General features: G+C 39.3%; 1 protein-coding gene across 2 annotated transcripts in view; it reads left to right on the top strand.

Moving 5' to 3' along the window:
- Positions 1 to 73: 73 nt before the first annotated feature.
- The window catches only part of LOC110044898 (integrator complex subunit 1-like), a 33,829-nt gene continuing 6,600 nt past the window's right edge, over positions 74 to 27,302 (top strand). Inside the window, exons 1-43 of one of the 2 annotated variants that reach the window (XM_089289127.1) lie at positions 74 to 195; positions 1,432 to 1,464; positions 1,561 to 1,857; positions 2,709 to 2,905; positions 3,922 to 4,258; positions 4,975 to 5,059; positions 5,562 to 5,754; positions 6,254 to 6,399; positions 6,952 to 7,093; positions 7,387 to 7,424; positions 7,941 to 8,085; positions 8,213 to 8,324; positions 9,005 to 9,125; positions 9,868 to 9,945; positions 10,559 to 10,743; positions 11,333 to 11,411; positions 11,640 to 11,731; positions 12,124 to 12,184; positions 12,620 to 12,695; positions 14,085 to 14,209; positions 15,051 to 15,180; positions 15,959 to 16,129; positions 16,837 to 16,980; positions 17,357 to 17,590; positions 18,218 to 18,322; positions 18,712 to 18,864; positions 19,457 to 19,583; positions 20,153 to 20,311; positions 20,428 to 20,500; positions 20,939 to 21,012; positions 21,426 to 21,527; positions 22,085 to 22,175; positions 22,469 to 22,517; positions 22,900 to 22,965; positions 23,334 to 23,420; positions 23,743 to 23,838; positions 23,917 to 23,992; positions 24,445 to 24,513; positions 25,236 to 25,367; positions 25,612 to 26,074; positions 26,481 to 26,592; positions 26,831 to 26,942; positions 27,021 to 27,087. In XM_089289127.1, coding sequence (XP_089145253.1) covers positions 147 to 195; positions 1,432 to 1,464; positions 1,561 to 1,857; positions 2,709 to 2,905; positions 3,922 to 4,258; positions 4,975 to 5,059; positions 5,562 to 5,754; positions 6,254 to 6,399; positions 6,952 to 7,093; positions 7,387 to 7,424; positions 7,941 to 8,085; positions 8,213 to 8,324; positions 9,005 to 9,125; positions 9,868 to 9,945; positions 10,559 to 10,743; positions 11,333 to 11,411; positions 11,640 to 11,731; positions 12,124 to 12,184; positions 12,620 to 12,695; positions 14,085 to 14,209; positions 15,051 to 15,180; positions 15,959 to 16,129; positions 16,837 to 16,980; positions 17,357 to 17,590; positions 18,218 to 18,322; positions 18,712 to 18,864; positions 19,457 to 19,583; positions 20,153 to 20,311; positions 20,428 to 20,500; positions 20,939 to 21,012; positions 21,426 to 21,527; positions 22,085 to 22,175; positions 22,469 to 22,517; positions 22,900 to 22,965; positions 23,334 to 23,420; positions 23,743 to 23,838; positions 23,917 to 23,992; positions 24,445 to 24,513; positions 25,236 to 25,367; positions 25,612 to 26,074; positions 26,481 to 26,592; positions 26,831 to 26,942; positions 27,021 to 27,087 — 5,483 coding nt within the window. In that variant the 5' untranslated portion in view covers positions 74 to 146. Of the gene's footprint in view, positions 196 to 1,431; positions 1,465 to 1,560; positions 1,858 to 2,708; positions 2,906 to 3,921; positions 4,259 to 4,974; positions 5,060 to 5,561; positions 5,755 to 6,253; positions 6,400 to 6,951; positions 7,094 to 7,386; positions 7,425 to 7,940; positions 8,086 to 8,212; positions 8,325 to 9,004; positions 9,126 to 9,867; positions 9,946 to 10,558; positions 10,744 to 11,314; positions 11,412 to 11,639; positions 11,732 to 12,123; positions 12,185 to 12,619; positions 12,696 to 14,084; positions 14,210 to 15,050; positions 15,181 to 15,958; positions 16,130 to 16,836; positions 16,981 to 17,356; positions 17,591 to 18,217; positions 18,323 to 18,711; positions 18,865 to 19,456; positions 19,584 to 20,152; positions 20,312 to 20,427; positions 20,501 to 20,938; positions 21,013 to 21,425; positions 21,528 to 22,084; positions 22,176 to 22,468; positions 22,518 to 22,899; positions 22,966 to 23,333; positions 23,421 to 23,742; positions 23,839 to 23,916; positions 23,993 to 24,444; positions 24,514 to 25,235; positions 25,368 to 25,611; positions 26,075 to 26,480; positions 26,593 to 26,830; positions 26,943 to 27,020; positions 27,088 to 27,302 lie in introns of both variants that reach the window. The other variant, XM_089289126.1, reaches the window with a different exon arrangement.

Genomic DNA, 27,302 nt, shown 5'->3' with positions numbered 1-27,302 from the left:
TGTTAAGTTAGAATGACGGCTCTAGCTTTTCTCCCGCAATATGGAGCCTGGAAACTAATTTATCGCCATCAAAATGGCGGCGATGGTGGACAAATTTTTTGTTTTGTTGAAGCAGTGATTTACCGAATTCTTTTGCCTTTCTCAACATGAACAAAGGTGGACCTGGAGCAAGAAGACCTAAACCAGGACCACGGGGTGAGAGAATACTTATTTTGCCCAATCTGTCTCTAGATTTAGCACAGTGTGGCAGTGTAGCAACTTTTGGAGACTGAGATATAGGAACTGGAATGCTGCTTGATGTGAAATATTTATTTGTCTGCACGTATTTGTCCGGGCTGTGAGAAGTGTCTGAAGGGTGTTATATGTAGAGACTTCACCTTCGTCTTGGATATATGTAGGATCTTTGCATGATTGGCTTGTTTTGTTTGGTTTACACATGTAAGCTTATGTCGAATGTGTGGTATTTGGATCTTTCTTTTTAGTACCATATACTTATTCTGGTTGGGTTTGGGCGAAGGAGGGTGACAAAGTGTTCTCCCTGGGGGGTTGCAGGGGGGGGAGACCCTTGTACATAAATGATGGGGGGGTTCGTCATAACGTTTAGGGGTTGAAAAAGGCCGTTTTGGTACCTCTTAGGGTGTGCGGCCTCAAAAGGTCCACAGTGGGAATTTTTGCAGTACCTTCAAGGGTATTGAGACAAAAAACAAGGTTCATACGGGTCCTGGAAAACCTGGAAAGTCCTGGAATTTTATTGTGGCATTTTCCAGGACTGGAAAGTCCTGGAAAAAGGCTACTGGTCCTGGAAAGTTCTGGAAATCTGTTAAACTCAAGTAAAACATATGAAATGTATGGCAGACAGTAAGGAGAATTACTTGTAACATTGAGATCTCGAGAGTGAAAGGGTTAATGTGAATTTGAGAGTCCTGGAAAAATCAATGAGCCCTGGAAAAGTCTTGGAAAAGTCCTAGCAATTTTTTCCTGGAAAGGGTACAAACCCTGAAAACATTTGACAGGAGGTAATGTGTTGTTGTAGAATTGGCACCTCTTAGGGGTGAAAAAAAATTCAAGTCACGTCCAGAAAATATGATCTTGGTACCTCTTAGGAGTTCTTTTCAGAATTTCTGTCGAGCACCCCAGTCGTTTTTATGTAGGAGTTCCTGCTAGATTTTGTTTTAGGTTAGCAGGTCTTTAACTACATGTATGGACTGACTGTTAGACAGCCAGAAATTTTCCTTGTATTTACTTGCAAGGGAAAAGAAAACTTGAGTATTGTTTTTGAATGGGGCTGAGTTTGTAAAGTAAACCAAAATACTTTAGTGAGTCATGTCTAGGTTATTCATGACATATATCAGTTCCAAGCCAACTTTATACTGTGCATGTACAATGTATGTTGTTGCTAACATAACTTTTTTCTTATAATTTGCTGTTTAGGTCACCCACCACCTGGAGACTTTATTCCGCTTGGTAAGGTGTTTCACAATAATTATTAAAATTGTAGAAATTTCATCCTGGAAGAAACCTCAATAAAGTTAAACTGTATGTTTTTGTTTTTTTTAACAGGAAGTAGAGGCTCTAGAAATCCAGAAAGTGAGCTGAAACCCCTTCAGCCATTAAAACCTCTTCAGCCACTCAAACCACCGCAACCTCTACCTTCAAAGAAACCGGGAAGCTCATCCCTTTCTGATAGGAAGAGAGAACCATCCAGTCCCCTGACTCCACTTGGTGCCCCTAAGAGACCCAAGTTGTCTTCTCCAACTTATCCTTCCCATTCCTTCAAGACTGGAGATGGAGAGAGCAGTAAGAGGTCTGGAGCTAGTGCTCAGTCTCTAGCACATGGAGAAGTCACTCCTATTGAAGGTACATGACTTTTACACTTGCACAAGGATTTTGGATATAGAGTAAATTTGTGCACATGTCTTAGATGAAATGAAATGAAATGGATGTTGAAAAAACTGTTCAGTTTAATGTGCATGTAGCTCATAGATGGCAATACCGACATGTTGTTTAGTTTGAGTTAGAGTAGTACAATTTACACAGTTTTACTCTGCAACAAACACATCAACTAAATTAGGAAGAAAGAATAGAGACTGAGGCATCTACAAGCAATTAAGCATCATACTAAGGATACTCTAGCCTCTTCCAGGTTCTTGGTCAGTGGGGACAATCAAAAAAGTGGACGGGCAAGGAGCAGGGTCCTTTTCCCTCCCAGATCCCACTTGTCACCCATCTGCTTTTTCCATCATCCCTACTGACTTAGGGACTGAAACAGGCTAGGGATACTGCCATAAATGAACTTAAACTGTGTAAATTAATAACATACAATATTTTGTCTAAATTTATATACACTGTAGGAATCCTAGCAGTGTGATATTAAACATATGAATGTTCACTTTAAGTAGAACAGATGTACCTATTTAGGCTCAATTCTTGCCCCTTTTGAGAGATTTCAGTTTTTGAAATGAAAAATTCCACATTGTACGGGGCTCCATGTGTACATTTTGCTTCTCTGACTGGTCATCGTCATTCACAGACAAATTCAACACAAATTTAAATCCATCCATAGTATTATGAATCCAAATGTTGCAGCTTCAACTGTGCTGTACAATTATTTTACTTGAATATGTGACATGTTTTGAGTAGGGGAAGAAATGATTGCTCAAAGAGAAAAGATTGTTAACTCCAGCTAACGTAGTTATCTGTAACTCTAGTGAGTCCATCTGAACTTGAGGATCAGATGCTTGATGCAGATGCCAGTGGCAACAAGTTAAGGGTTGATGCTCTTCTTCTGGGAGCAATAAAGAATCTTAAATCAAACAAAGCCAAACCTGATACCATCATGATCATGAATTTGATTTACTTGGCAAAGAGCAGACCTGAATTCTTCCTGTCTAACAGAGTTGTAGAGGTGAGTGAGGACTTGATTAGGTTATAATTACATGTATAGACTGTTCTCTGTGTAGAATAAGATGCAATAATATAGGCTAGTTCAGGGGGTTTACAGGCTTTGCAGATCAGGACTCAAGGCTCAAACCTAACAAAATGTGTACATCATTGTGTGTAAAATTATGTGTATGTGGGGAAGCAAATGGTGGGTGACATGTTGCGGAAACCAGCATCTACCATCACTAGTCTAGCACAGTCTTCCAGTAAGAGAGTTAGAGAATGTAGGCCAAGGAACACCTGACAACACAATTTTGCAAAGGTGCATGTATAAAGATGATTGGGTATACATGGACACAGCTGAAGAGGCTTGCCCAGGATAGGGGAAGTTGGATAGGCACCATTGATGGCATTCATGTATGATGTGACACTGTGTGAGTTGTCAAAAATCAGTCAATCAATCAGCATGGGCCAGATATGGATGTTTTACATTATCCATGTGATGTTCCAAGAGAAACATTAGACAACAAATGGATACACTCAAGGCTATAGTCTAAAAAAAATTATGGGGAGCCCAAAGGTTCCTAACCATGAAATCCTGGGTGCCCAGCACTTAAGCTTTTGTGAAAAAAGGAAGTTTTTCCAGTCACCCAAAGGTATAAGTTAGTACGTGTAGCCTGTGGCACCCACGCACTTCTAGAGCACAGCCCTGACATTGTACACGTCAAGGAAATCTTTGGAACAATTTGGATTGTAATATCATGTGTTAAATGCACTAGATTTTAATCTGCAATTGCTCCTGTTGGACTTCACGGGTTCATCAACATGTACTTGTACTTACAGTATTATTTGTGCCATGTAGTCTATCTGTTGGTTTGAAAGTAAATTTTAAATTTAATTTTATGTTAAAGCTAACTATACCTTTACCTGTAGTAGTTTGTAACAACACTGTTAGTTAAAACTAAAATTTCCGCGGGGCTTGGTTATGTATACATGCACTAACAAGAAAAATGAATAGTGATTGATGTTGTTCTCTTGTAGGCACTCACAAGCATATTAAAACGTGAAGGAGGCTCCATGAACATCAAGCCTGCCAAGGGAGTGAATGCCTTGGTTCCCATGATGGCATGTAACATTCTGCTCTATGCCTACCAAGAAGAAGATGATTGGCCAGAGTCGTTTGTCAAAGTCTATGTTGAGGATGCACTGGGAGACAGAGTATGGGTTGATAATGAACATTGCCGAAGCTTTGTTGAGAATATATTAACGGCATTCGGGACCAAAACTGCACCACGAACATTGGCACGACAGCACAGTGATCCTGCAGGGAAGCAGGTGGCTTCTGAGCAGGCTACCTCTAGTGGAGCACAGGGTGCAGGTGGGCAATGATAAGTTTTGTTATTATTCTTTATAGTTAAAGCCAGCTATATTAATAGAGCTATGGGAGGCACGGTGGCTGCATGGTTAGTGTGCTCGTCCCCAGATCAAGCAGTCCGGATTCAACCATGGCTGAGGTTTCTGTTGTGTTCTTGGGCAAGACACTTAACTCTCACAGTGCTTCTCTCCACCCAGGTGTATAAATCATTACCAGCGAATTAAATGCTGGGAGTAACCCTTGTGGTGAACTAACATCCCATCCAGGGGGGAATAGAAATACTCCTAGTCGCTTCATGCTACGGAAACCAGGATAAGCTCCGGCCTCATGGGCCACTTGGCTCATATGCAGACTTTACCTGTAGAACTTCTGCATAAGTTAACAAATAAAAGTGACCCGGAAGAAATGATGATACATGTACGGGCATGAATGTACATGTATTACAGTCAGGTATAAGCAGAACTGCTGGGTTAGAAAAGTTAGCCTCTGACTTCTTAACTACATAATACTTGTATAGTACACTGTCTGTGATTACAGTTGCATTCATAAGTATATTGTTTTCCTAGTTTTATCAAATTCATACCTTGTGTCTTTTTTTCTTTCTTTATCCCTTAATCAAAGGGAAATAATAAAACAAATTTACAAAAAATGTAAACTAAAATTTACCACTATAACACAAATGAGCATTTTAAATAAATGCGTCTGTTTGTTTTTCGTAGTTCCAACGAAAGAGGAAGAAGAAGTTGTTGAGGAAATGGAAACATCCACTTCACTTGAGGAGGATAACATACCAGTAATTTCAAGGTGAAAATGTTGGAACCTAACCTTCAGGGTGACGGTCATAAAACCTTTTAGAAGTATAAGTAGTACATGTATACCTAGCAGGAGAGAAGTCTTCATCACTCTTGAATGAAACACCAAAGAGAGTTTAAAATACCTTAGTTGGTTTTATTATATGCCAACTAAGAGTATGGGTATTTTTTATGTCAAATCATGAAGTATTTGGAAATCAAAGTCTGATGAAATAATGTTGGGAAACTGTCTTTTTTTTTAAATTTAGAATGATTATCTCAAGTTGTTAATAAAAAAATAAAGCTAAGGAGAAAACAGAGAAATAAAAATCATAAAACATAATCTGAACACTTTTCTAGACACCATGAACTCAACAAATTGAGATAGACAATTCATGCAAGCATGTGGTCTGTAGCCTCAAATAATAAAAGTACACTCCGTACCAGAAGACGTTGAGAACAGCAAGGAATTACTAGTATGTAATTTTTTTTTTGTTTTCATGATGCAACTTAAGGTTCATGTCATCTTCTGTTGAGCACAATATCCAGACCTATATCCTTGAACTTGTTCACGACCAATTAACAAGACGTCAGCCACTGGACAGCATCACACGCAACTTGTTGAAACTGCTGACAGTCACATGTGGGTACAGTCAGATCAGACTCTCAGTTTCCCATAGGCTTGAGATGTGGCTTCAAAATCCCAAGGTAATTTGCGTGTTCATTTATTGCAACAGTAACATAAACATTTTGGTTATGATCTGCATCAAACTGGATTGCAAAAAAATGAAAAAATACATAAAATCTGTAGGTGTCCAATATTCACTTCTGAAAGTTTCCTTACTAGTTAGAATCCTGTGTTACTTGTACAATTTTTTTTTCTTTAAATTGTGATTTTTTGTTTTGTATGAAATCTTCAGTGAATCTTCTAAGTTTTGCCAGAAGCATATCACCTTTGAGGTGATATACTTCTGGTTTTGCTTAGTACATGTACATGATTGTACTCCATCTTGGATTTGTGTACTTGAACAGATGAACATTGAAATAAATACTATGAAATGTTTTGATTCTGAGAACTCATAGAATCAAAAATAAAGTGAAAATTGTTGAAGGCCATATTCATGACTTTTTCCCTAGTAGTTTGGTTGTTAAAAATTATGCTAGATAATTATCCATGTCATACTTATTTCATTTAACTGTGTTGCAGCTGACTCGTCCAGCTCAGGAACTGCTCATGTCTCTTGCATTGAACTGTAACAGTCATAGTAGCGAGGATGTTGAAGTTATTAGTAACCTGATCAGAATGAGACTGAAGACCAAGCCTCTTGCTAACCATTACGTGAACTGTATCAAGTATGTTTTTGATTCTTCTATGATACAGGGCTGTCGTTAAGTTTTTAGTCACCTGAAGCCTTATTCTCCACACCCGCAGCAAATTTGTTACTTTAAGGGTGAATTCTATCAACAACAGGCAATTTCACCTGTAGCATCAAGGGAAAATCAAGCATACTTAGTCGTAACAGGTGCTACGGGTTACAGCCCTTAATGACAGCCCTGTGATCTATTAATAAAAACAAGTATCACAAAGATCCTGTACAGTGCATTATTACATGTATAAATACACCTTCAAATGTTTTGATGCCATTTACTAGTTCATATACATGTAGTGTGATTCTCTAGGTGAGGATAGTTCAAAAGAGGACTGTTGTTGATGACTTGCATTTACTACATTGTATAATTACACAACCTGAACTGAAGTCTTCAGAGTAGAGAGAAAAGCAACCTACGATCAGGTGTTCTTTCTCTTTTTTTTTTTTGCGGTGGGAGAAAGGAACGCGTACGGTTTTTAAAGAACACAAAATCAGTTTTTGTAACATTACTCTGATTTACTTCTTGTTTGCTCAGAGAATTGGTTAACCAGCACTCAGAGAATTTAGGAACAGTTTTGAAGTATGTGATCTACAATGAACTGTCCAACAGTCGGAATCCAAACAATATGGTTCTGCTTGGAACTATATTCCAGAGCAACCAAGAAAGGGCAGCCAAGGTTTGTAAGAAGGTTTTGATTATGACTTCTAATTTGTACTCAAGTTAAAATAGGTTACCTTATACAGTTTGTAGCATTTTTGTCAGTGGTAGCACTATACATTTGTACATGTAAATGTACAAATGGACATGTCTGTTTCATTGTAAGCCATAGCTGGTTGCGCTCATCGTAATTAATTGCACATTACACAGTCATGAAAGTACAGTTACTGTACTTTATTTTATCAGAAATTAATGTGTGAAAAGTTACTAACCAAATATAAATTAATATGTAATAATTATTTTACTTCACAGCTGCTGGCTATGGTGTTTCAAGACCTGCTGACAAACAAGTAAGTTACAATATTGTAGATGCTGTTAAATGCAGTTTAACGGAGTTAACAACAAAGAGCAAAAGTCCTACCTTAGCAGTTAGCAGTGTTTGGCTACATGTACATGTATATGCTTTCCCCAAGATTCCACTTGGTCTTGGGCCAAAGAGTGTTGCACATGTAGCAGTTTGCATTTTACATGTAGTCAGCATTTCCTTGAGTCACACTATTTTTTGAATGGAGGGACTCTTCTCAGAGGTTGTTTCCCCTCCCCTGTCCCTTCCTCTCTTTCCACTGTTTTATCAGTTTTCCTCCCTTCCGCGTGGGGGCTCATGACTGGGTTGCCAGGATTTGCCAGCCATGGGAGCAGTCTCCATCTAGGAGCTGGCTGCCAATAGTGGAAGCTCCTGGATGTCTCAGGCACATCAATATAATATAACATCAATAATTAATTTTATTTATTTTAAATTGCACCTTTAAAAGCATTCTGATAAATCTCGTTCATCAGTATTACTCATCTCAATTTGTTAATTTCAGGGATGACTACCTACGAGCATCACGTGCCCTATTGAGGGAAATTGTCAGAGCTCTGAGACATGATATGGACTTTGTTGCTCTATGCCGAGGGTTTATGAAGGAAAGAACTGAAAGTCAGTTTAGAGACCTTGATGCTTCCTTAAAGGTTAGCTATATTGTTCATCATGTGTGCTACTGTAAGTTTTAGTTTTAATTAAGCTACTTTAAGCTACAAGTACTCAGAATCACTTTGGAAAATATGCCATCACATGTACTGATTTGTTCATTTTCAGGATCGTATGCTGCTTTCCTTAGCAGATCTTATCACCATGGCAACTTTTCTTAGTATTACGCCCAGCATTAAGGATGTATTTAACAGTGCATCTGCAAGAGGAGAAAAGAAAGGTACTATGTTCTCCTTACCTCACTCTGCAGTGCCTCTCTCCACCCAGGATAAATGCAAACCATGTCAAAAATATCTCCAAATTCAATATGTAATATTAATGAATGAGAATCTTATCCACTCACAGATGAAGTAATATTGCTCTTAAAAGACGATTTGCCGAGAAATAAGACTTTTTATTATATTAACGCCACTGAAATCACAGGTGAACATTCACACAAAAACGTTATATCTTCACATGTGAAAAGGTCACCATTGCTATAGTTACATAATAAATAGCGCATTTCACAGTGAAAATGAAACGGTTTAATATTTTATTGGTGTTTATATAATAAATAGAACATTGCTTTGCCGCTTGGAGATACAAAATTTCTCTTTGAGTGTTGAAAAACATTTCACTCGTTCCCTGTACTCACTTGCAAAATACTAGCAGAGAGATTTCATGTCTCCGTGAGGCCATGTAATACTCTCTATATATCTTGTTTGCAGATATCTCCAAATTCTCGATGACAGATTTTCAGAATGACATTCATTGTATAACATCATGATAAGACGTGACACGAAATTTAACCTCTAATGAGAATTTTTTTCAATCTTAACTTCATGCAGTCATTTATGAAGTTGGACTTTGTGTAATTTTGATATATTTATGAAATATCAATTGATAATGAATATTTCCCAGATTGGTCAGGACTTCAGGAATTTCAGAAATCAGTGTCCACAATCCAGCGTGACGCTGTCTGGTGGTTACATATTGTTGTACCAAAAATGTTCAGTCCTAGTGGGAAAGATTTCTTGTCATGGTAAGAGGCTAACATCACTTTAAAGCAGTTTTTTGACTACTGTTGACTTCTTCTACCACATTGCTAAGCAAGCCCAGATACTTAATTTGTCTACATGCTTTTTTTAGTATTTCACCACCATTGTCATTGTTCCCAAATTGCTATCATTACCATAAAACAGGCACACAAATTTATGATCTTTTTCTTGGAAACGTAGTCACTGACTTACATGTAATAAATTATTGCATTGATTAGTACACATGTAGATCTGTTTTGTTGTGGTTTTTTATAGCTCACATTTTAATCTCAAGCTATACATTGTAGTGTATGTAGATCCAGTCACAATAAAGTTTCCTTCATACATGAGAATAAGTCTGCTACATGGTGTGATCATTCTAGACTGATGTTTGTGACACCAGCAACATTTATTTAACCATAGTTAATGGAGGGGAATGGTTATGAAACCCGACAAAGTTCTTTGTTGTATGTTTTGTTCACTTTTTTGGCCTTGACTGTGCACAAAACACAATAGTTGTTTACTTTATACTGAGAAACCAACCTATAGAAACGTGTTGGTTACGTGATTCATGCATAGTGTATGAGCGCAAAACAAAAAATTGTGCATGGTGGTGGACCTTCCAGCATAAATCTTGGCATCTTTGTTTGCTCCTTTGATGTTTGCCGGGTTTCATAACCAGTCCCCTCTATTAACTATGATTTAACTGCTACATAAATGTAAGAATGAATGTGTTCTTTCTTAAAGCATGAATAAAGTGCTTTTCCTGGATCCAGCAGACAACTACGTGGGAAAAGACAACTGGCCCCCAGAGAATGACAGAAGGTGAAAAATACTTCTAATCAGTCTATATCATCAGTAAAACAATATAAATATCTTAATTGACCACTCCCCCAATGGGGCTTTTCAGGGCCAACGAAACCAAATGATGAAACAAATAATGCAAATGAACATAACATAGTTAAAAACCCCAACTGGCAGGAGGCAGACCAGTTGACTATTTACAAGCATGACCAAGGAGTTGAACTGTAGTCTACCGAGGAATAAACATATACATGTATAATCCTGTAAAAGTCATAAACAAGAGATGCACTGTACATGTAAGATAAATACTGCTTTTATTATGTGAAACATTGACAGGGATGTGCAGCAGTATTATTTTGTAATCTTGGTACAGCTGTACTGTAGCTAATTTTTTTCGCATCCTGGGTAGGAGCATTGCATGACAACCCATTGCAAATAATAGCTGCAAAGAAGACTAGCCACAGCATGTATTTTGTGTTCTATTCCTCCTGGAAGTTAATTTGGCATCAAGCTTAATGCTTCTGGATGAATTTTTTTTGTTTAGGGTTAACTGTGGCAAGATATATATGTTTATTAATTATTTTTATGTAGAGCATTTGCTAATCCAGACCTTGTTGTTTTGTTTCTTTATTAGTTTGTTGCTGAGTATCATCAGTGAAGTTCCTGTACAAGAGGATACACTAATGAGGACTATCATAATTGGCCTGTCTAATGAGCTGCCACTAACTGCACCAGAAACACTTGAAATAGCAGATTCCTTGGTGCGGAGAGTGGCAGCCATCAAGACTCCTTCTCCATGGATACAAAGCTCCCAATCAGGTCTGTAAGGCTGCCCACTCAAGTGTTACTAAAACTAAGCTCAACTTAACAAACTCTGTCCATGTACTTCTAAATTCTTCCTGTGTTGTAGGAAAGTCTCCAATTCAACCCAAAAGGTAGAGTCTCTGGTTGGTTGTAGCCTGCAAACACAGATGGATTTCTAGCTTTTGTTTCACTCTGCCGACAAACCTGTCTGCATCTGCAGGCTAAGTTGGTTGTTACTCTGTGTGCAAACATTTGACAGAGTACCAAAAACAGCTTGAGACATCACCTGTTTGGAATTTTGGGGGTCAAATAAATTCAGATCTCTCTCATGTATGGAATACATGAATAAATACATGAACAATTAACATAAATACATGAACAATTATAGTTAACTTAGGCTTCCCAAGATCTCAATAAAGGGATCCTGCTGGGCTAGTATCAAGACCTCTCAATCTCTAGCTATCCAAAGTCACCATTAACAGAAAATACATGTACCTCCTATTCTACAAGTGAAAAGTTTCTCAAGTTCAATAATGGATTTCCACTTGATAACAATGCAGCTAATATTTAGCCTGCTGTTCAACAGGAGACTCTTCTCTTTCAGTGAATCGTTTGGAGCTCTTGGATGCTGTTCTCAACCTGTGTGCTTATCACCATCCTAAGGACATCATCCTGCCTACAGGGTACGTACTAATTAATAATTGAAACACACAACAGAGTCACATACGTGGGCGATATTTTCATTTAACAGGTGATGATGATTTTCATCTTCTAATATTTTGTGGAATGATATTTACAGATGCTGTATTCTTATCCTTTCGTCAGTTAGAAGCCAAGATAACATTTCAATCCTATACTTTAAAGCAAATCAGTGCTGCCTTAGCAAGCCAGATGCATGTTTGTTTCTACAGATACACTGCTCCAAAATTGGCAATTGCTAATCTGTACTGGAAAGGTTGGATTTTACTTGCTGTAGTCGCATCTTTAAACCCATCTTCAATTGGTAAGTCTAGATTAACTTGCTCTGTTTTAGTCTTAATGTAACAAAATGCTACTTGCAGACTTGCTAAAGTAGGCTGTAACTTTATGTATAGTGCATGCATTAGGCACTTTGCAAAAATGGTGGTGCTATTTGAATAGCAGTACTTATAAAGTCCATGTGAAAAATCCTTTGTCTGGAAACATCAGCTCAAGACTTAGGCTGGCTTAGGCTGATGAAGTTTTGTTATTCAAGTTTAGGTGGTATTTTTGCAAAGTGTCCATTGAAAACAATATGGATGTATCTAAAATATAATAGTCTAGTGATGGTTAATATTTCACTCAACTTTTTGGTGGCTGACACCAATTCTTTTCCTTGCATGTTTGTCCAACCTTGTTGTTTGTTTCTTTTCACAGGCCAATCCGGCTGGGATAATTTTCCAATGTTGAAATGTCTCATGGAAATGCTCATGACAAAGTAAGACACCTTACCTTTGCAAACTTTGCTTAATTAGATATCAGCAAATTGTCGAGTCATCATGTCATCATGGAACTCTTTTCCCCCTCAGTCTTTAGTCTTTTCGATTGAGAAGATATATCAAATACTCAAGACAGTGTTTGACCGCATTTTCAAACGCCTCGAAGTTCGTCAAAAATACTCCGCTGCGCGTGGTTTTGACAACCCCCTTCTCGGTGTTTGGAAATGTGATCAAACGCGGTCTTTTGTGTTTGATATATTTCTAGTGATATAGACTAGACCAAAAAACTCCTACAATGTACAAATGGAGAAAACCAGTTGAGTTTTTTTTTATGAGGAAGGGGAAACATCAATCCCGTCTTTAAAGGTGCAACCCTCCAATGCAATTATGTGAGGACTGAAATAAATTTTGCGTTCTTTGTGCTTTGTACATAGCAACTTTACGTTTCCACCACCAACTGCTGCAGTGACGAGTGAGGAGAAAGATGAGATACTCGCTCAAGAGTTGCAGGTAAGCGCTGAACAGTACTGTACACCTTCGTAAAATGATAGCAATTTGGTAGTAATTCTCAAAGGAGCTCAGTCACGGTATTTTGGCCATGTACAAAGTCACCTTTTCATTGAAGGAAACTTAAAAACAGTAGTTGACTAAGAAAGAAAAACACCAAAGAGATAATGATAAACCAAAAAGGAACAATTAGGATGGTTAAGGACGGAGAAGATTACCAGGGCTTGCAAATGACAAACTTGAAAAATTATTGCTAAACTTTTCAAGATGTGCAAACTGTGACGTAGCTCCTAAAGATCAGATTTATTCTGCTATGAAAAGAAGAATACTGCACTACATGTACATATTCGTATTCCCGGTATAGGACTGGAACTAGCTTGCAAGTGAGGCTTATGCGGGGAGTCTTTTCAAATGCAAATGACTTTCATCTCTTTTTAATGACATTCCCCCGCACGAGCCTCCATTCCAAGCTAGTTCCAGTCCATTACCGAGAATACGAATATGGCCTATTAATTGAGTGGAATTCAAAGAAATAAACAGTAGATTTTTACACAACTGTGAGGGTTTTTTTTCAGGATAAAATGGCAGAGAATTTTGGAGTTGTATTTTGAATGAATTTCACTGGACAGATTTCCTTTTGAACTCAATGCAGCCTAGAATTCGGATAATTATGGACCTACTGAAAGTAATGAAAACAAAACTTTTATGAAAGTAATGGTTTCCTGAAAGTTGTTAGTAGTGGTTCCGTTTGCCTGCTGAATCCAAAAGGCATAGTTAATAAATAGGTCCCTACTTTCAGAATTTTACAGAAATTCAGGGCCGTAGCCAAAAAGTAGATATGACTGAGACAACGTCCACGAAAATAAAGGGGCAATGTCCATGGTTCAATTCTCTTCCTACGTATTTAGGGTGGTTTTGTAATATATCAAACACAAGAGACAGTGTTTCATCGGGATATCCAAACACCGAGAAGAGAGTTGAAAATACGACGCGCAGCCGAGTATTTTTGACGAAATTCGAGGTATTTGGATAGCTGATGAAATGCTGTCTCGGGTGTTTGATATATCTTGTCAATCGAAACAAAAACTAAGGAATAAACGGAGAAGTAAAATTGTCAAAATCTATGCTAATTAAGACCGGGTATCCAAACCTCGTTCACGGTTGTGGTTTTCTTTCTTTTAACCTGATGAATTATTAATGAGTTTGAGAAAATGACTACAAACAACACAAACGAAAAAAAACTTACTGTGGCGTGTGCCTCGGTTTGCCTATTACTAGCTACGATCCTGAAATGGTAGAATCCGATAATACAAATTTAGTTTTGAATGAATGTGCGAGGGTTATATTTTGTGATAAAATAATAAAATCCTTACTCGTTGGTATGTGTTTCAGCTGGCACAAGCTGAGAAGGAAGAGATCCTATTATTTGAATCACACCTGGCAGCAGCCACGACTAAAGTGACCATCACAGAAAGTAATAGTTTGTTGCTGAGTCAGCTGATTAGCATGGATCCTGTGTAAGTACAATAGCAGTGCTTGCTAATGCCTAGTTCACACTAGCGACGACGTAACGACATAAGGACAACGACGTAAGAAGGACGTTATGTAGTGATGTTTGCAATGTGAACATCCTGACATAACGACATAATAGCAACAAAACAGCATGAACATAAGGACATAAGGAACAAAAAAGAGATCTTTTCCTTGTGTCGCTAGTGTGAACCAGGCCTAAGTGATTGAGCCGTTCATTGTAGGTCGTAAATGGTAAATTTTCCTGCTGGCCCTTACTCTGTTTTTCAGACATAAATGCAGTTGACAAACTAACTTTGTTTAATGACTGATAAACCTGTCTGCCCTCCCTCTCCCCCCCACAATTCACAAGTCCCGGCTAAAATGGAAGTTAGAAATGTTAGGTTTTGAAGAAGGAGGAGGGAGGGGGGGGGGGGGTGGGGGGGCAATAAAAGAGTCGAGAGACAGCTTGTGCGATGAATGGAAGATACAATAGATGAAACCCATATACAGTGTGCGAGTGTAATTACCCGCCGGCGCAGATTTAACCTGGGCCGTATAAGTTGGAGACAAGCTCTTAATTAATTCACCATCGCTTAATTTTGTAATCTCCTAAATGCTTCGCATTGATCAGATTTGACTTGTGTAATCCTTTTTTTTTCCACCATATTTGCGCTTTTCTCAAAACTGCGATGGGGAAAAACGAAAAGAACAAAACGTTAGGAAATCTGTTAGCTGCTCTTTGCGCGCTTTATGAATAACATTAGCACGGCAAGATGTTATTTGAACATTGATTGCTATCATGTGCATGCAGTTTAAACTTGTCAGAACATTTATCTTTCTTTTCAGTGGACCTGCACGTCGTCCCCCTCAGAATGTTATCGATCAGCTGAAAGCAACAAACAAGACTCTCAAACTGGGCCAGATGCTTTGCCGCAGCCGCTCACCTGACTTCCTGTTGGAAATCATCCAGAGGCAGGTAATAAAAGACGCATGAACCATACTTTGTGTTTGTGTAAGATTACAAGAGGGTCTCAATGAGGTAAAACCGTTAGCCGTAAAACGAGCCAAAACTTATCCGTGAAACATTTAACCACTAACCGTGAGAAATATTAAAGGTGGTCTCAAGATCTCTTGTCAAGACTTTTTTGTGTCTTTTTTTTTTTGTGGCTTGTAACCTAAACCAGTCTGTAATTCGTATGATAATACCTTTTTTTCCGACCCGGAATGGTCCTAGAATTTTAAAATGTTGTACAGTAATCAAAATGAATTTTGAACTCTTTTAGGCAATGGAATACCGCGATAATGGCAATAACTGTATACAGTACTAGTGCTGTATACTGCAGTACTAGGACTACTGGCCATTAGTGATTAAAGAACAAATCATAAAATTTTGCAGCCAGCATTAACATTAGCATTGACAGTTTCATTGCAACAGAAAGCAGTGACAAAGTTTACAAATGTTTACGAGATCTTTCATAGTCGGGCCCAATTCCTTTCCAATTCTGGGTGTCCGCTTAACGGGAGCTTGAAAACAAAGGAACGTCTAAATCGTAAGACCTCATACTGTCCGCGGTTGCTTACGGGAATGAGTAAATGCAGAGTTTGAATGGGTGTTAAACGGGATTTTGTGAAGGTGGCCGAAAGAAGAGCTGTCCGCTTACGAGAGTGTCCGTTAAGAGAGCTTCCATTCTATTCTTCCTAATATGCTTCGCTTTTTTTTTTTTTTTTTTTTTTTTTTTTTTTTTTTTTTTCAGGGTGCATCCCAAAGTATGCCATGGCTAGCGGAGCTTGTTCAGTCTTCTGAAGGATCACTAGACGTGCTACCAGTACAATGCCTGTGTGAATTTCTGTTGCTGGAAAAAACTGCTGACAGCGTCAAGGAAGAGGGTGAAGGATCCTCCAAGGAGCTACAAGATAAAAGAGTTGTGAGTGACTGTTTTTGATCATAATTTTTAACAAAAACAACAACAATCTTTATTCGTTCTCTTTTAATTGAATACATGGCGACGAAACATTTTTATACAACAATCTGGATTACCAGTTGACTACCAAGCTTTGATGGTCCTTTAAGCAAAATGTTGGGGCTAGTTATCAAGTGTTTTGTTACACCTTCCAACTCAAAAATGAAACAAACTGCCAAAAAATTTCTTGCTTGACGCCGGCTGGCACACAAATTTTCCGCAGTTTCAAGGTGCACGACCTGATCACTTGCGAGTCGAAAGTTCAAGTTGTTGTTTCCCTAGGGAGTTAGTGAGTTTTGATCCATGACACGTGACACATTCTCCTCCAATCAGAAAAATTATTTGAGTTGGGAGGTATAATAAAGATCTTTGATCGTTTAGTGTACATGGAGGTACAGTACATATGTTTCCACAGTATTTAATCGTGCTGCGTACATGCAGTTCCCGCCCCATTTTTCTCGCCAAAGCGACCGCTTAACTTCTCAAATTTCCGAGAACCTCCAGTTTCAAAAAAGTCTCTAAAAAGTTAAACTTGCGCGCCGCATACGCAAAGATGGTATATTTTTATCTGCTTGTTTTGGAATGTTTTCTTCAAGCTCTTACAAACTTCGTTTGATCACTGCAATACACACGGTCGCCAAAAGCATAACAAAACTGTGATATTTGTTTAGGACATACAGCGGCATGTTCTGGGACGACTGAGATCACTGTTGTTTGGTAATGAAGCTGACGCGGAGTCTACAGGAGAAGTGTTGGAGTACTTCATGAGAAGATTGTCCTCTGTGCAAACAGCAGAGAGAGATTCAGCTGTTAAGGTAAATTGTAATAATGCCCGTGAGCGGGAAAGATAAACCGAATCCTGCGATGTGATTGGCTATCCGAGCGGGATTACCCGCTGGGTCCCGCAAGAAATTAGTGTTTTAAAAATCCTTTTTAGACCGACCATGTTCAGTCAAGATGTCTGTATTTTTGCCTCGTTCGTTTTTAGCGTGTTTTTGAACCTCGACTCTGTCTCTGTCCATAAACACACACAAAAAAAGAACTTGGCCAATATCCATCCATCTTGACTGAACGAGGTTGGTCAATAACTCATATTTATACAATTGCCATTTTCCATTCAATTAAGTTCCTTTTGCCATCTAAATGGTTAGTGTGAGCACATGTGAAAAATCTATTCAACCATTCTCCAAGGGTCTAGAACTAGTGCTATCCCAAGAGGCAGTTCAAGTGGATGGTCATGTGACCGTGGTGTGTGAAGAGGAGTTGGAGGGCAGTGCCATGGTAACCACTATGGAAGAACTGTTCTCTCCAACATTCCCAGCAGGCAGCACGGTCTCCAAGACTTTCAAGTGGCTGTTGGTGAGCTTGCCAAGCTTGCCTCACTTTGATGCTGTGAGAGCGACTTGTTGCTTTGCCTTGAGGCAGGTGAGTCTATATTGTAGGGTTGCCACAGGCCAGGAAAGGGTCAGGGAAAGACAAATTCTTCAAGGTCAAGGAAAAGTCTGGGAATTTTATTTTGAAGCAGGGAAATTGACATTTTAAGGAAAATTTAGGGGAATTTTTTGATATTATAAATCATTGATAAAAACGAGCGATATTTCGACCTCTCCAAGGTCATTTTCAAGTTCAAGTAAACTATAACATAGCATACGAGTATAAAACTCAGGGGAAATTGAAATAATTTGCAACACCACCGCAGGCTGTAAGAAATACATCGCATCACTGTTTTACTTAATGAGAAGACAAATTTGTTGAAAACTGACCTGTTTTCAATATATGGTTGGAAAAGACGGCTGTAAGGGCAGGCAGGAGGCCGCTACTATGTCTGACAATTTATATTTATCTGGTTAGGGAAATTTTGTTTTTATCAGAGAAATTTCAGGGAAAAAGCGGGGAATTTTTTAAAATGAAGTGTGAGGCAACCATATATTGGGGATGAAATCTGGCTGAGGATACGTTGAATTCAAATTAGCTACAGTGAATTGATGGCAACCGTTCAGAAGTGATAAAGAGAACCTGACAAGCCTAACTGTTTTGTGTCTTATTTCAAAGTCATGCCAAGTTGAGATCGTGCCTGAGAGAGCACAAGCTTATCTGATGTTCCTGGCTGATCACGCTACTGACAGTGGCGAAGAAGAGTTTTTAGCCACAGTCATCGTGAGTATACAGCCATCGTTATTGACATCAATTTCACATTTTTCCTCATTAAGGTTACCGTATACCTTTAGAGGTCTCACATATGAGCGATGTAGCGCGCCTGGTTTAAACTGTAGGTACTTAAACCCCTGTATCAAATAAGAGCTTACAGAGCTGGTTATCAAACTTTATAATCCATCAAATATTTTCGCTCGCGCGTGATTGGTCTAAACACGTCACGTGTAGAAAGATAGAAAAATACCAAAGAGATAATAATAAACCATTAAGGAACAAGGATGGTTAAGGATGGAGAAGATTAACAAGGATTGCAAACGACGAACTTGTAAAATTTAGGTTAAACTTTTCAAGATGCGCAAACCGTGACGTTCCTCCTTTAACATTCTCCCCAGGACGTGGCACAGTTGATTATAGAGCGACCCACCATCATGGCACCAGTTCTAGACAAAGGGCTGACTGGACAGGAAACTTATCAAGCGTTACTGAGACTGTACACTATCGCTTTACAACAAGCTATTGATATGCAGGAAGGAAACTTCTCCTGGGTGAGTCTGCACACAAAGAGGGTCTCATTTAGTACAGATAGAGTTGGTTGTTCTGTAAAATGAGACACAGCTGTAAGCTATTACTATTTTGTTAGTATGAAGACATTATTGATCCTCGCAGTTATACACACAACTTAAGCAGAGGTGACATTAAAGCCTGAAAGAAAATTCAGGCCTGAACGGGATTCGAACCCATGACCTCTGCGATACCGCTTGAGTGCTGTGCCAACTGAGCTATCAAGCCATCTGGGAGCTGGTCACTTTGTGAGTTCGTATTACACCCGTAGATGGTGAAGAATACAAGAGAATATATGAAAGATCATATATTTGAACTGAGGAGAAAGATATGAAGATATGATTGATCATCGCAGTTATGTACACAATTTAAGCAAGTGTGAAAAAATTCAGGCCTGAACGGGATTCGAACCAACGACCTCAACAATGCCGGCCCTGGGAAACAGGGGAAAGGACAGCTAATCTAGGCACGGGGGGGGGGGGGGGGGGGGGAAGAAGGGAAGTATGAATCAAGAAAAACTGTTTACCTTCTAGATTATGTTATTCAATATTTTTGTCTGTTTTTTCACACATGTAGCAGGAGACACAAGACCAATTGTTTGTACAGTGGTCTAAAGACACAGAGTATGCTGGGAAGGCGGCCACTTTGCACGTGTTGGTCATTCACGCCATGATTGTGTTACTGACTTACGGGGAACCGCAAGGTCAGTCAATAACGCTGTTATATCAAGCAACTGGTCCATAACAACAGTACCACATGAGTCGTCAATATATAAACAATAGCCTCCATTTGACGTGAAAATACGCTCGGATCTTTATCCGCGGACATTATCTGTTCCAAGAAGCGAATAGTTTTCCCAGAGCGTACCTGAAAATTGGGGAATATTGCTCGGACATTCCCTATTTTTAGCTGGGACATATTCAGTCACGTGACGCGCTTAGACCTATCGCGCACGAACAAAATTATTTGATGGATTGTGTGACATTATCACGATAAATTACGAACATACATGAGGACTAAAGGAATCCATAGTTATGTCGCCTAAAACAAAAGAGGATTTAATTGAGGTCACAGATTCACCGCATTTGAGCCTAGCAGACTAAATTCTTTTGATTTTAGACCCTCTGACGTTCTTATATAATGAATCAATTTGAATCGAGGCATCCTTTTCTATGAGCATAGTGGTTCATTAAATCATACGTTTAAGCATAGAAGAACTACATTTATTCATTATTTTTACCTCGTGCTAACTTGAAATTTCTTTGGTCGCAGGAGATACTGGTCTGTACACTGCTCTTTTGAACGCCTGGTGCCCTGAGCAAGGACAAGTGAAGGTCTACCTGACAGATACCGGAGAGGAAGCCATATTGCTACAAGAGTGGCTCAGACTGCGCATGATCAGGTCCCAGGTCTCCAGAGTGGTGGATGCTGGTAATTAGTTTTGTAGTAACAGGACACCGACACCGTGCCACACAACAACTTGTCGGTTTATCAATATTTTTTGTGTAGCTATCATCGCCTAACTTCTTTTAACTTCTTTTTTGCAGCTTTGAATGACTTGATGCCGTCGCAGCTTGTGTTGTTTGCTCAGTCGTTTGGAATTCCAGTGAACAGTATGAGGTAAGAAATTCGTAATTCTTCAATTTTTTATTTAAATTTGTAAATGTTTATTCATGTGAAAAGTCAATTTTGAGAAAAAAATCCAGTACTTCCCATTGATAATTTCTCTTGTACAAGCCAGGAATGCGATAATGTTATCCAATTTCCGCTCTTTTATCTGTCAAGTTGTCGCTCACGGGAAGTTAAAAACAAAAGAAAATTTCAGACTTTTAGCTCTAAACGTGGTCGCGGTCGTTTACGAGAGTTGGTCACTTATAAGCGATTCCAAATATAGTGATTTGACTTGAAATCGTTTGGTATTTTGGAAAACTGGTCGCTGAGGGGAGGTGGTCGCAAAACTGGAGGTTCAACTGGATGTGAATCCCCCGCCTCCCAACTCCACCTCTACGCCCTAGTGTGTATGCTTGCTTACCATCGGGACTTGATTTCCCATTTTAGCAAACTTCTTCAACAGTTGGACAAAGCTTCGCAAGAGGACCCGGTGGGGATAGAGGAGGCTGTGTTGGATAAAGGTTGGGAAATATAATTTGAGTTTGCGGCTTTTGGTGTTTACGTATACAGTAGTTCAAAAGCTATACGGCTGCCGCCATACATGCACAAAAGCAATATTTCACTGACTCTCTGTGCCTGAAAAACCCGTATTTGATTATAAGTCTATTTATTATATGGATAGCTCTGTGAGCGGGCAAGATGAACCGAATCCTGCGCTGTGATTGGCTAGTGTTCTTTTTCCATATAATAAATCCTTTATTGACCAAGTTTGTTTCGTCAGAATGGTTGGATATTGGCCTCGTTCTTCTTTTTTTTTTTTTTTGCGTGTTTATGGACCGAGACGGAGTCGAGGTCCATAAACACGCACAACAAAACTTGGCCAATTGACCTCACGCTTGGTCAGTAAACCATGTGTATCGATGTTGTTTACCAGGTTACATGGTACAGCTTGTTGAAGTTCAACAGCTTCGTGGTGCTGTGGGAGGAGACTTGTTCTGCTGTTTACTGACCGAGGAACCACCAGAAAAGAAAGACGGTAAGCCATATATCATCAACATACACTTTCTCCTTACAGGTCTCCATACATTTCTTATAATGCTGGTTTAGAGAGCTGGGAAGGGGTCGCTCTCTAAGGAGCACAGGTCATCAGCAACAGCTCTGTAATCTCCGACGATTCTGTCGCATTCATTACCTGCATACGGCAACGAAGTTAAAGCAAATAATAAACAAATAAATTACAATATTTAGAGAGGAAGCCACATTAGCTTTAGCTGGTTTGCATTCAGGTCCCCTATCCTGGTCGATTTGAAATTTGGAGATGTTGGTTTTTGTGGAGGGAGGAAAACTGGAGAACCCGGAGAAAAACCCTCGGAGCAAGGCGACAACCAACAACAAACTCAACCCACATATGGCACCGGGCCGGAATCGAAGCGGGACCATATTGGTGGGAGGCCAGCGTTCTCGCCACTGCGCCATGCCTGCTATTTAAATCTTTGACCATACTTGTTTACATTTTAGGTGTGGGTTTAGCTTTGTACGGTCACTACTTGTTCTTACAGGTTGTTAAGAACATGTGTTATTTTTCATGTACAGGCACTAATTTGGCAGTTCTTGATGGCGGCATCACGCCTTTACCTTTAGCTACTGTGCCACAGTTGTCTCGTCTTCATGAGGAATCAATGAGGTTTGACTTCGTCCATTTTTTTAATTCTTTAAAAGACTTGATTCTTTTAAGAGACAAAGTTTCATTTGCAAAACTAAACGCTTTATAACTGTTTTGAAATCCGCATGTTACATTATGGCGGAAAAAATTATCAAACGGTGTCTAATTTTTAGTCTAAACTGGAAGAAATCTTTCACCTTGCTCAGTTCGCCTTAATAATAATGTAAGTTTCCAAAGGGCTTGTCATAGTCTGGTCTTTTCTGTATGTAAAGCTTTTGTGCGCAAGTAACACAATCTCATTTTTTGTGTGTTAGTGTCGACCATTCGGAAACAAATGAACAGATGTGTGCTGCGATATTTGAGGTAAGAAGATGCAAGGCAGTTTAAATGTATTTTCTCGGTAAATTGGTTTGTCGAATAAATGCGGGAATGTAGGCCGATACGCCATGTTCTACAACAAAATTTGTCGCGAAATCAGTAGTAGTAGGCATCCGTTCGACAATATCATAACTGGATAAACATGCTGAGAGTTCGCGAGGTATAGCGGGATCTGCCTGTCAAACAAGAGGAAAACACTTTCGGGTTGACCGTCTTGAGCTGCTTCAAATTCGATCAGAGCGCATGACAGTCAATAAAAGCTTAGGAATAAGAGAACCTAGTGGCCAGCTATTAAGATACAGTTGTGTAAACTTTCAAGGGACGGAGAGAGTCGATGCGAGTTCACTTTTGACGTGTACTTTTGCAGATTTTCCTGTCACCCGATTCTGTTGCGGCAGATGATCAGAGAAGCATTGAGACTCGTGTACAAAAGGTGAGAATAGTTTAGGTTAGCCTGGGATGCCTGGTTCTTACGTTTTACGATGAAAGATACATTTAGATTTCAAAATGGCAAAGAGGGACTTATTAAAATGTTAGAAATGAACTTTGGTCTCAGTAGCATGCTTAAACTGAAACTGGGATTTTCTACTTGGACCAGTGTGCGAAAATTGAGGTTAAAGATTGAGCGATATATTTCGTTTATGACCATAAATGTAAATATGTTTATACAGCTTTTGGGAAGAGTTTTCAAACGGCCATATGAGCGCCTGTTTTGAATGCCACGTGTTAAAATAGCTTCATGTTGAACGTTGTAGAGTTACCTCTTTGTTGAAACTATTTCATAATGTTTGTCTCCTGCAGGCTTTAACAAAGGAAGTGATCAATGCAAACAGCGGTCAGGTTCCACAGAATTCACTGGCAGAACATATCATGCAAAAGTTCAATGAGGTATTTCATGTTGTCTGTTGGTAGCCATTTTTGAGTTGTTTATGCTGTTCTCTCAGTGAAAGCCTTGTATCGTGTGTCTTATTTTCCCGCGCTTTTCACCGGTGACACGTTCGTCATGTTGTTGTCCGGCGTCACGTTCATCACGTATTTTCCCACGCTCTCCAGCGCCTGCGCCTTGTACTTACAGTGTCTTTTCCCGCTCTTTCCATCGGTTTCGTATTTTCCCGCGCTTTCTATCGCTTCCCATTACAATCATTTGCTTAAGCTCTCATTGCTGTCACTTGCTGCAGTTTTTTTACAGGCATGGTCATTCTCTTTACAGGTATTAGATTCCAAAGACAGTCAAAGGTTACTAGATGAGATGTTCAACAAGACTGCTCTTTCCTGTTCTCTTTTAAGACTTCTTAGGTCCAGACAGGTACATTGGGTCTATCTTTCTGTAGCTGTGATTCTCGTTGCCACTATATAATACATGTTTTTTATTGTTGATCTGCAGATGGCACTGCAAAGGAAAAGAATAGACTGCGGTTTTGTCAACACCATCAGTAAACTTCCCAGCCACCATGTTAAAGGTGCGTCAGTTTTGCTAGCTTTTATAGTGCAGGAACTCTCACGGCGGAAATCCTGAACTATTGTTAATAAAATGTTTAACCCTTTTGCCCCGCAGCGACTACAGACCCCGAAGGTCAATGTGTAACAGTTAGATTATTCGCTCTCAATTTCTATTGCGTGAAGTTGACGAGGGCATCGCCAGAGTCAAATATCACGTATAGGAATCGAGAACGAATAATCTAGTTGTTTTAGTATAATTCTATCTAGTCGTTCAAAACTTTAGCTAAATCCACTTCGCGGACACTTCGAAAACGGAAAGAAGTGGCTGCCATTTTGTGAACGACCGCACACTGCTAGGCTACTCACTATCTACAACAGAATAGATAGTGAGTAGCGTAGCCAATAAGAGAACGGAATTCATAATAAAACGCTAGTAGATTGTAAATACTAGTGCTTTGCTTTCTTCATGTAGGTGGACCATTAAGTGTTACTATTTCGCAGTACAAGAAGCAACTGGGAATAACCGAAAAGGTACAACCAGGTAAGATAAAGAAGAGCGTGTAAGTTCGTTTCCTAATATAAGTACTGTCCGTATTCTTGCTGAAGTTATCCAAATAGATATCAAACATTTCCGAATAGATTTCCGACATTTGCGTACGCACAAGAGCAAATTTCCAACAATGAAATTTTTGTTGTTCTGTCGTACCCAAAGCATAAATGAGCAGTCTTTCAAAGAAATTTAGCAAATGAATGTGAACTTCGTGTATCATCCTCATTTCCAAGGGACCCTTCCACACTACGCCACAGAAATTTAAAAACGCATCAATCACCGGTCATTTTGGATTTGTGTTTGAGGAAACCTCTGTCAGGGAAATCACATGACTATAATGACGTCATCGTTTTCGAAAAGCTTCGTTTTCAAAATGTTTTCCGTCCACATGAAAACGAAAACCCGGCGTTTTCAAATTCCTCCGGTTTCAAGAACGTTTTCGAAAAGCTCCGTTTTCGTGACGGATTTATGTGGACGGAAGGCCTAATCGGAGAAATAAAGCTGCGTTTTCAAATTCCTCCGGTGTAGTTGTGGACGGAGCGTTATGGGTTTCTGCCATTTGTCAAGTGCTGTTCTAGAAAAGCAACTGGTTGTTGAATGTTTTTCATGTAGCTATCTGCTTTTAAGCTTCCAAAAACTACCTAATGCTGAAAACAAGGCGAAAATGTTCTTGTCAAGTTACTGCTGTTGTTTCTTGTTTGCATTTATTTCAGCCGGCAATATCCTAGAGCAGTTAGCGTCGGATGAGTGTGCAGATTATGTTTCTCTGGTGAGAACATTTCTGTCGGCATGTAAAGACGGCGCGGTGAAACCAGAATGTATCACTGTGGAAGTCGCAGTAAAAGGTTAGCAGCGTCCTAATTGAGAAAATATCCCGTACTTTGATGAATTAGCTTGATTGAATGAAGATGATTTCGAGCTCAACATAAATCGGCACACTACAAATGGCTTTGTGCATGGTGTTGAACGCTCTCTTTGCTACAAATTCACCTACTTGTGCACGTAGATTTATATATGGAGAGAAAATTATCTGGACAATTCTTTTTCAAGCTTTCTTGCATGGTTTAATATTCTTTTCTTTCCAATTAGCTTGTCTGAAACTCAAAAAGGCAAACTCTCCTCTCTTTGAGGACTTTATCAAGGCCATCATCACAACTCTTATCTCTGCAAGAAGCAGGATAGATTCTGAATCGGCTTCGGCGGTATGGACACCTCAGCAGTCTCTCCCCTTGAAGACATGCTCAGAAATCCTCGTTCAATTGTTGAAAGAGTTTGAAGGCGTAGATCTGTCACGTGATAACTTGGTCAGCGGTCTCTTAGTAGACTGGTACGAGATCCTGGACCCGGAGGTTGTTCAAGTCCATCCTCTATTGCAGCGGCAGCTTTTGTTTCAGGACAGAGTGAGCATGCCCAGTTGGGATAGGTCGCTGACTAGTCACGAAGAGCGCTCACCGTCCACTTATCTGCTGGGCTCGTTGACGCATCAGGCACGCTGGGAAACGCTGCAGGACTGTCTGGATTGGCTGTTGGGACATGACAAAGAAGAAAACAGGTAGAAACTAGAACAACCAAAACTAGAACAGGAAATCATGCAGCAATAAATTTTCTTCCGTGAGGTACTAAGGCTCTTTATTGACATTTTTTACTTCCTTGAGTTCATTGAGATCCAGTTGATGTAATTTTGAAACGACAGTAAGCTTAAAATGTTGTTAGTAATTTTGTAATGTAATGGAATGCGTGGGATTATTTGCGAAAATCAATTGGCATTTGATTGCATGGCAAATGATTCTGGTTAGCTTAAAAGATGGCAGCTTTGCTCTGGTTTGGGAACAGCTGACTGTTGTCTTTCCAGTTTGTATGCTAAACTATTCAGCCTCCTTGTTCATTAAACAACTGCTTCTTTATTCTCAACTTAATTAATTCATTTTGTTGTTTATTTGTTTTTTTCTTCTCATAAGACTTGATCCGACTGCAGCTTTGGACTTTGTGTGGACTTGTTTTCACAGTCCAAGACTTTGGCAAGGCAGAGATCAAAAGTCCACTGCTGTGGGCAGCCAAGGAACTAATTCTGTAAGTCCAACTTAATAGATCTTTCCGGAACGTTACCTTTGACTGTTTGTTGTTTAGTTTATATATTATTGTATGTTTTTTGTACATCATTCCCTCGGTTTATTAGCCTGTGAACAGTCTTCCTTGTAGGACTTCGGACGAAAGACAAAAATCGAAAAGCGCCGGGTACATCCCACTAGAAAGGCTGTTCAAAGCTCGGTTTATTTTCTCGCTCCCTCTCTCTCTCTCTCTCTTGCAGGCGGTGTATGAAAAACCAGTCCTTGATTTCAGTCCTACACAGGTCTCCTCTTTGACCGGTTTCATTCTGTCGGAGCTTTCTTCTCGTGTCGCGGAATGGTGCCAAAGAAAAGGTAAGCCGTAAAATTGCACCGTTTTACGGCCAAAACTGCCAGAGAATTTGTATCTATCTTTTTTGTGTTCCCGTTTAGGTCCCAATTATCAGCGTTTTCTTGAAGAGATGAAAGATGGAAGTTTAAGTGCATCTGAGGAAGTGAGGTAGGAGTATTTGACGGTTTAGTTAACTATTACTTCCCCGTTTTGATCAATAAAATCTTCTCAATTTAGGTTGTGACAATTGAAGGTACATCACTAAGTATTTATAATTGACGATTTCCTTTAGTCTAATCACCTACCTGTTTCAAAATGTTTTTTAATGTTTGATGTTTTGATTTTGTAGAGAAAAATTCGATGTTGATCACTCTTGTGAATTA

This window comes from Orbicella faveolata, unplaced genomic scaffold (genome assembly GCF_042242905.1).
Source record: "Orbicella faveolata isolate gen_17 unplaced genomic scaffold, um_ofav_v1 contig_2, whole genome shotgun sequence".
Lineage (NCBI taxonomy): Eukaryota > Metazoa > Cnidaria > Anthozoa > Scleractinia > Merulinidae > Orbicella > Orbicella faveolata.
The sequence above is the reverse complement of the archived record's forward strand: the minus strand, read 5'-3'. Positions and strand labels throughout refer to the sequence as shown.